The sequence below is a fragment of the Triticum aestivum genome, chromosome 4D, assembly GCF_018294505.1.
Source record: "Triticum aestivum cultivar Chinese Spring chromosome 4D, IWGSC CS RefSeq v2.1, whole genome shotgun sequence".
NCBI classification, from domain to species: domain Eukaryota; kingdom Viridiplantae; phylum Streptophyta; class Magnoliopsida; order Poales; family Poaceae; genus Triticum; species Triticum aestivum.
Window position 1 is genome coordinate 487383228 of NC_057805.1, and position 9407 is coordinate 487392634.

The following is a 9407-nucleotide window of genomic DNA, read 5'->3' on the forward strand; positions in this document are numbered from 1 at the left end:
GAATAAATAGTTTTTCACCTAGTATTATCCACATTAGCTAACCCTCAATTGATTGACTTTAGCTAATGGGTTAGTCGATTTTCAGATTCCCCGAAGAAATTCGCCAGAGGAAGGCCAGAGGTGAGGAACGCGAAGGAAGGGGTTCGCCGGAGGGCTACCACATTATCTATCTTAGGTTTAGGGTGGGGCGGTGGTGGGGCTTCGCCAGAGAAAAAATTGGACTCGGACAGAGCTAGAGGGATGTCCAGGGGTGGCGGAAGGTCGGCCGTGGGGGCGCTTCAGCGGAGGGCGGGGCGGCGAGGCGGTCGCCGGAGCGCCGACAGCAGCGGGTGGTGGTCGCAGGCGGTTCAACCGGTAGCCTGTGCAGCGGTCTGGGAAGAAGAAGGCCAACTGAAGGAAGAAGAAAGCCAACTGCATGCCATCATTTGAAAATGTAGATGTGATATACCTAGGGGGCCACACCGAGAGATCTAGATGGGATTAATACTTCCTTCGCCAACGTCTACATAGGATGCACGACATACCATTCTCTATGCCAATACATCTTCATTTCCTATCTATTATACATGTTTTATTTACTCAATATAGTCAGATTATTGTTTATTATAATTGTGCTAGGCGATTACACGCAAAAATTGGTGCTTGAGTAGCATGCATGGATGAACTATAACAGAAGTATGCATAGGATTCCACATTTAAAAATATTTGTCCTATGGGTCTGAAGAATGAACTCAGAGTTGTAGTGGAAAGTATCAATACCAAGAAGTAACTACGGAGCATCTATAAATCTTCTTGGTTTAACATGAAATTCAATTTCACTCATCAAAATTTTCAAATCACAATTTCCCTCAATGTCTATGGCATCGACATAGCAGACGAGAGTTTGCATCCTCTTGGATGTTTGCCTCCAGTTTGTATCTCGTTGGATAAACCATAAAATAACGATTTCAAATCAATATATGTCCAAGTCAGAATGTTACTAGTGGTGTAAAATGCACACAGCAGGGTCACACAATTCTCCAAACATGGAAGGAATCAACGGACCACTGTGTGTACAGTATGAGAGGTACTCGTCAGGGCTTGTTCATATGTGCCCATATGTGTACCCAATCCTTGACCACTGTGCTCGTATACCCCAGGTAAATCTTGATGAACAATTGTTGTCAGGAAACAGCTAAACATGCACAAGAAACAAAAATCTGTAACAGTGCCCAACCAAATGCAACAATAGATTGGTATCTTTTCATGTCGGCCAAATCCCAATACTCCACTCCACATTGATACATCTGGCATGCATTACACTCACGGACACACACCCAACTATTACAATCTTGTCACAAACATTTGAACTTTAGATACTACTAAAAAGGCAGCCCGGTGCATGTAGCTCCCGCTTGCGCAGGGTCCGGAAAAGGGTCCGACCACTTTGGGTCTATAGTACGCAGCCTTTCCCTACATTTTTGTAAGAGGCTGTTGAACTTTAGATAGTACTACTATTCAAAAATCTAACATAAACACTACATATGCTTGATTGATGCAGATATATTTCAAAACAAATCAAGCAAATATATGCAAACACAAATCTCACGGATGATTAATTACCAAATTACAAGCAGCTTGTTCTGCTACATCATTGATGAATTGGCATGCTCCATCGATCTAGAGACACCTTCCTCTATAGCCTGCACTCGTGAACAATGCCTGCTTGATCTCGTTGGTGCTTGTCACTCGGCTCCTCCCTTCCTCCTATATACAACACACACACCATGCATCGACGATTGAGTTATAATAGTGTAGAAAACATGTACATTCGGGATTTGGCCAAGAAATTAGTGGAAAATTTAGCTTCTCCAAGAAAAAGACACACAATTAATTCCTTACTTGTGAGCAGGATGCCTGAATCGCGAAGTCACCGAAACAGCTGACAACGCACTGCTCAATCTCCAACCCCAGCACCTCCAGCGCGCTCACCGTCGAGATCAGCACACCGGGGCTTGTGGCGCAGCAGATGTCGATCCTCGTTTCGCCAACGCCCTGCTTCTCGATCACAAACTGGATGGATAACAATCAGTTCAGATTTGAAGGGTTGGGTGCGCTTCGATGCGTTGTTTGTACTGTTGGGATTTCATTAAGATAAAAATTGGTTTGGCACGTGAGGAAGATGGTGAAGCTTATTTTTTAATGCAGTGTTTTGTGTCAATTTTTCGCGGTATGATTCGTGTTATCTGCTAATCAACTCATACTTACATGGTGAAATTTATTTCATTGGTGGCCGCATGTAATATTGGTGCCACAATGAACGTGCCGGTGCTTCTTTTTTACCCCCTCCGTCCCATAATATAAGAGTGTCAAAAAACGTCTTAAATTATGGGACGGAAGGAGTAGTAGTGAAAGGGTGCATGGGATGTGTTTTACAAGCTGGCTGGTGCCAACTAATTTAAAAGGTCATTGACCCACTCAAAATTATGAATCAAATCTGAAATATAAGTCCTCAATTTAATGATAGAACTCCTTGAGAAATTGTTGATCCGGTCAAAATCATAAACCAAATTTTAGTTGAACACCTCAATTAATTAGGAGAACTCTAAAATTAGGGAGCAACGTCACGAACTAGATGATTTGATGTCTGGCTGCCTGAGCAAAGTGTGCACCTTTGTGGAATTCCTCATCGGCATCTCCTCGCTGCTACCGCTGGAGAAATTCTTCCTAGTGTTCAGCAGGTTCAGCTCCTCCGGCGTGGCGCCGATCTCCTCCTCGAGGGTTTTGATCCGCTCGGTTAGTTCATTCACGTAGTCTATGGTGTCCCCAAGGATCGAGGTCCTATCCATCTACAGATTGATCGATTGATTCGATGTAAAGATGTTAACAAGGTCCACAACTCTCATTGATAACTGATACTACTACTCGATAGAAATTAAGAAATCACTAGCTAAGTTAATTAACTAATTAGGTCACTGGACAATGCGAGTTGCGACTTGCCACACACCTTGGTAATCTTGGGCACGATGGAGCGGAGCATGGAGAGGCGGTCGTTCAGACGCTTCCGGCGCCGCCTTTCCGCCATGAGGTTCTTGGACGTAGTGCCGCCGTTGAGCTTGCCTCTAGCGTGGGCGCCGGTGAGGACGCCCCTTATCATCTCCGGGCTCTCCCCGGCGCCTCCTGCTCCGAACACGATCGGCACCGGTGACGACGACGACCCACCACCGCGATGCAGGTTGCCGCCGCTGGGGCCGTCCTCCGCCATGGCGTCGTGGAGGGGAAACTGAGACAGCGCCTGGCCGGCCCCGTGGGCGACCCCATGCCGAGGGACGACGCCGACGCAGCTCCTATAAGGATTGCACACTTCGCTGAGGCAGTCGAAGTTGAACTCCTCGTGCGGCCCGTGGGGAGACGTGCCCGGCGGTGGCGCCATGGGCTGCTGAATCGGCCCGGCAAAGTCCATTCCGCTGCTCGCCTCGGTGGTGCCGTCGCCGCCGTAGAGTAGGAGGTCGCTCGTCGTCATCATGCCGCTGCCCGGGTACGCCTGCCACGGAGCCGGAGCCGGCACCGGCGCCTCCTCCCGGCGCAGCGACATAAGCTCGTCCAGGAACGACTGCTCATCAAGCTGATCCATGCCGCCCAAGAACTACTACTAGGTACCAGCTCTAGCTAGAATATGCTTGCTTCCCTTGATTTCTCTGCCAGCTAGCTTGCGCAAACTCCTCACGCTTATACTCCCAGCTGCAAGCAAGGCGGCCAGTAGCTAGCAGTAGCAGTAGCACTTCCACAGGTGACAGGTCCACACGACACGGCCAACTTGCGGGTAGCTAGAGTCCAATGGCAGTGTAGGGCTGGGCCAGGAGGGGGTCACGGAAGGAAGCAACCTGGGAGTTAAGTGCGGCGTGACAAACCCAAGCGACAATCATTCCTTGGCATCAACTGGTGTTGTCACGGCTGGTTGCATCGGCTGGGTTGGTCAGGCAGAAATGGCTAAGCTATCCTGCCGTTATTTTAACTCTTTGGGAGCTCGGTTCATGCATGCACGCGGCTTCAATTGCCGTCCTTAAATCTGCAACCTCACCGCCACGGTGCGCCTGACGCCTGTCGCCTGATTTGCCAACCAATCACCGATCGAAAGGAATTCATTGTGCGCTTTGTTTAATCATGCTATGCGTGTGCAGGGGATCGTAGGGGAGTTGGCACCTGCTAATCAGCCATCTTTGTTATTGTTTAATGAAACTTGTTCTTGTTTAGCGGTAAAATGATGAAAGAGGGAGAATATTGCTTTGCTGTTTTGGCAACTCGGCCCACCGTGACAGAGCTACTACGGCGGGATCGTGAGTCGGGGTCTCGAGTTTGTACGTGCAGCAAGTGCTTTCCTGGTGACATAGACACGTCGCGTGCGCCACCGGCGTGTTCGGTGGGTAATCGAGCTGTCGACCGATCGGTTCTAATCAGCTCGATCGGTTAGTCATGCCGGCCGCGCGGTTACGTGCGTGAGGAGTCCTTCAGGATATCGTGGGTCTCGCTGTCTGGGAGATTTAGGGGGATTAATCAATCGTCGATCATCCGGATGAGCTATGTGATCGGATGTGACGGGGATGGTGCAAGGAGCCAAACAAAACACATTGCGCACGCACTACGAACCAGAATTGCTTTGTCCAGTTAAGAAAAGACGTCGATAACTGCCACACGTGTGGCAGGAAGGGAGACGCACCACATGTCTCTAATGCAAATAGATTGTCATGTCATCGCATGCATGCGTGCGAGAATCTTTTTGAATTTTCAGTTTTTAAAATGTTTTATCTCTTAAATGAAAAATCCGATTGAAGATCCGTTTTCACCATTAAATCCCTCGCGACGAGATCTTCGAAACTAGATCTTATATCAATATATTTCGACGAATTATTTTGGGGGTTAAAAATTGCCATGTCTATTGCACATGAATTGCCATGGTGTTTACACTGAAGTTGCCATGATATGTTTCAGTTATTTTCTTTTATATTTAAAAGTAATTTTTGACATACTATAAAACGAGGAATTAAGAAACTAGACTTGCCATGCACCATAAACTAAAATTGCCATGATACATGCACTTAAAATTGCCATGATTCATACAAAAAAATATTTTCATGGTCAAAGTACTGGAATTGCCATCATCAAAATATTAAAATTGCCAGGATCTACAAACTAAAATTGCCACATGGCAACTTTAGTTTAAGCACTATGGCAATTATAGTGTAAACATCATGGCAACTTCTGGGAAAAAAATCGTCAAAACATATCAACATGGGGTCTAGTTTTGAAGATCTCGTTGAGACGGATTTAATGGTGAAAACGGATTTTTAATTCACTTTTCTAATTAAGAGATAAAACATTTTTAAGCCAAAAACCAAAAAGATTTCTGCTGATGTCATCTATTCATACGTGGAAAAATGAATAGTGATGGAGGCGTGTGAGAGATGTGCAAACGTCCACACGTGTGGGCGTTAGTTTTTCCGTAAAAAAACAAAGTTGCTTGTCGATCGTATCGAGCCATTGGACCTACACTCAAGCATAATGCATCATTGTTCGTGTCTCCGTGCACTTGATGATCCATATAACCACGGCCGGTCGGTCCCTCGCGGGAACCATTAATGCAAGTGCCTGCCACGGCACGGGCGCGCCGGCGGCTGCACTGCAGCACAATATTTAGGACTTTCTACCTTCCGAACGGTTGGAAGATAGCTACATCTCTGAACGCCCCTTTCTCTTCCTTAATTGCTAATCACACATTTAATTCCTCATTCTTCTTAATTACTGTAATATCTTTCATGCTGATGAAGGGCATGCATGTATTGATTTGTGATTCTATGAATGCATGCAAACTACAATACAAACCAGATGATGTCAGCAAAAAGTTCTTCCTATTTTGAAAGTTTAAAATGTTCTGTAACTCAAACCGTCGGTCGGATTGAAAAACTGCCACACACAAAATTCGCGGTGATGAGATCTTTAAAACTTGATCCCATGTAGCAATGTTTCGATGGATTTTTTTTAGGTAAAAGGTTAATTATCAGGCCAGGGCTACGTAAGTTATTATGTCTGTAACACATAAGTTACCAACCTACTTTCACAGAAATTATCTGGTATGAAATATGATTTTCCAACATTTCTTTCCACATGCACATGCATGCATGCACTAGAGGACAAAGCGTTGATATTATCCTAGAGTCACCCCATTTTGAAACTTCAAAATATTTTGTAACTCAAACCATCTGTTCGATTGAAAAATCATTTTCACATAAAATGTTCGTGGTGATGAGACCTTTGAAACTAGATCCCATGGTATGTTTCGACGACTTTTTTTTGGATAATAAGTTACCATGCCTGGACACATAAGTTACCAACCTGGTTTCATAGAAATTACCAGGCATGGAAATAAAATGGTATTTCAACCTTTCTCTAGTGCATGCATTAAGTTACCAAACCTGGACTAAGTAAGTTATCAGCTCTGATGTGTGTATATTATCGTGTTATTTGCACATGAGTTACCGTGATGCGTTTTCAACCATTTTTTTCTCAGGACAAAGTTCTCGCGGTGTTTGTGCGTGAGTTACCACGCCTAGGGTCCGTATATTACTCCACTATTTACACATAAATAATCGAGGGGTATGTTTTCAAATAACTTCCTCCCCAAGGGTCAAAGTTTCCCTGTTGTTTGTATGTGAGTTATCAAGTCTAAGGTGCGTATATTACCGTGCACTTTTTACGGAAATTATCGGGAGGTGGATCTGTTTTCAAACAACTTTCTCCCCTCCCCCGCCCCCGGGTCAAAATTACTGCGGTGTTTGTGCGTGTGTTATCACATATATGGTGCGTATACTATCATGCTATTTACACTTTAGTTTTCAGGGGTATATTTTCAAGCAACCCCCCTCCTCGGACTCAAAGTTACCATGGTGTTTGTGCATAAGTATCATTTATGTTATGCGTATGTTACCATGCTATTTATACAGAATTTATCATGTGTATGTTTTGAAAAACTTCTTTCCCCCGGGTCAAAACATCTATAAATGTTATTGGTTAACATGAAATTAATATTTTTTTTAATTTTCACCGGGGAGGGAGAAGAATCTCACCACCTGAATTGTATTCATTTTGCCTATAATTCTTTACAGCCTTGTCGCAAGATCGGGTTCAAGTGAACCAGATATACAAAGAGGCATAGAAGAAGAAAATGAAACTCAATTTCACTCATCGATTTTCCGACTCGCAATTTCCCTCAATGTCTATCGCATCGACATAGCAGTCGAGAGTTTGCATCCTCGTGGATGTTTGTCTCCAGTTTGTATCGCTTTGGATAAGACCATAAAATAACGATTTCAACCCAATATATATGCAGGTCAATATGTTACTAGTGCTGTAAAATGCACACAACAGGCTTACACAATTCAGCAAACACGGAAGAAATCAACGGACCACTGTGTGTAAAGTACGAGAGGTACTCCTGAGGGCTTGTTCATATGTGCCCATATGTGTACCCAATCCTTGACCACTGTGTTCGTATAGCCTAGGACAAAACTTGATGAACAATTGTTGTCAGGAAACAGCTAAACATACACAAGAAACAAGAAGCTGTAACAGTGCCAAACCAAATACAACAACAGATTGGTATGTTTTCATGTCGGCCAAATCCCAATACTCCACCCCATATATTGATACATATACATGCATGCATTACACTCACGGACACACGCCCAACCATTGCAATCTGGTCACAAATAGCTGAACTTTAGGTAGTATTACTACTATTCAAAAGTTTAACATAAACACTACATTAATTCATACAGATATTTATCAAAACAAATCCAGCAAGTATATGCAAACACAGAACTCACGGACGATTACAAAATTAAAATTACAAGCAGCTTGTTCTACAGACACCTTCCTCCATAGCCTGCACTGGTGAACAATGCCTGCTTGATCTCGTCGGTGCTTGTCACTTGGCTCCTCCCTTCCTCCTATATATATACACCACACACACCGTCCATCGATGATCGAATTATAATAGTGCAGATAACAAGTACATTCGGGCAAGAAATTAATGGAAAATTTGGCTCCTCCAAAAAAAGGACACGATAATTCCTTACTTGTGAGCAGGATGCCTGCATGGCGAAGTCGCCGAAGCAGCCGACGACGTACTGCTCGATGTCCAGCCCCAGCACCTCCAGCGCGCTCACCGTCGAGATCAGCTTGCCGGGGCTTGTGGCGCAGCAGATGTCGATCCTCGTTTCGCCGTCGGCCTGCTTCTCGATGACAAACTGTATGGATAACAATCAGTTCAGATTTTATGTCTGCATCCTGTAATTTGATCAGCTGCCTGCTGAGAGAAGTGTGTACCTTGGTGGAATTCCTCATCGGCATCTCCTCGCTGCTACCGCTGGAGAAATTCTTCGTGGTGTTCAGCAGGTACAGCTCCTCCGGCGTGGCGCCGATCTCCTCCTCAAGGGTTTTGATCCGCTCGGTTAGTTCATTCACGTAGTCTATGGTGTCCCGTGTCCCCGAGGATCGAGGTCCTATCCATCTACAGATTGATCGATTGATTCGATCTAAAGATGTTAACTAAGGTCAACAACTCAAATTGATAGCTGATACTCCATAATAGAAATTAAGAAATCACTAGCTAGGTTGATTAATTAATTAATTAGGTCACAGGACAAATGCGAGTCGCCGGGTACGCCTGCCACGGAGCCGGAGCCGGTGCCGGCGCCTCCTCCCGGCGCTGGGACATGAGCTCGTCCAGGAACGACTGCTCGTCAAGCTGATCCATGGCGCCCAAGTTCTACTACTAGGTACTGGTACCAACTACCAACTCTAGCTAGAATATGCTTGCTTCCCTTAATTTCTCTCCCAGCTAGCTTGCGCAAACTCCTCACGCTTATACTCCCAACTGCAAGCAAGGCGGCGAGTAGCTAGCAGTAGCAGTAAAACTGCGCCACTGCCACAGGTCCACACGACACGGCCAACTTGCAGGTAGCTAGAGTCCAATGGCGGTGTAGGGCTGGGGCAGGAGGGGGATCACGGAAGCAAGCAACCTGGGAGTTAAATGCGGTGCGACAAACCCAAGCGACAATCATTCCTTGGTCTCAACTGGCTAGTTACTCTTGGTGGTGTTGTCACGGCTGGCTGCATGGGTTGGATTGGTCAGGCAGAAAATGGCGAAGCTATCCTGCCGTTATTTTAACTCTTTGGGAGATCTCAGCTCTGGGTGCATGCATGCATGCGGCCTTAGAGCGACTCCGGGATCCAATTCGTCCGGCGTGTCCGTTTGAGTCTGTGTGGACAAATAACATAGCCCAACGCAGGGACCCATTTTCATTTCGTGACTGTTTTGTGTTCGTTTGAATCCATTTTCGTCCTAAATTTGGGTCATATTTGGATCAAAC

General features: G+C 45.4%; 1 protein-coding gene and 1 pseudogene across 2 annotated transcripts; both read right to left on the reverse strand.

Annotated features, from left to right (window-relative positions):
* Positions 1 to 1146: 1146 nt before the first annotated feature.
* Positions 1147 to 3759, reverse strand: LOC123098909 (transcription factor BHLH3). Of its 2 annotated transcripts, XM_044520985.1 has the most exons (4): positions 2987 to 3752; positions 2652 to 2828; positions 1882 to 2052; positions 1147 to 1746 (listed from the first exon to the last, which is right to left on the reverse strand). In XM_044520985.1, exons 1-4 carry the CDS (start codon positions 3611 to 3613, stop codon positions 1660 to 1662), a joined length of 1062 nt encoding a protein of 353 aa, XP_044376920.1. In that variant the 5' UTR covers positions 3614 to 3752; the 3' UTR covers positions 1147 to 1659. The 2 variants fall into 2 exon arrangements, with proteins under 2 accessions (XP_044376920.1, XP_044376921.1); XM_044520986.1 differs by lacking the exon at positions 2652 to 2828 and having other exon boundaries at positions 2987 to 3759.
* Positions 3760 to 7895: 4136 nt separating this feature from the next.
* The window catches only part of LOC123097120 (transcription factor BHLH3-like), a 2110-nt pseudogene continuing 598 nt past the window's right edge, over positions 7896 to 9407 (reverse strand).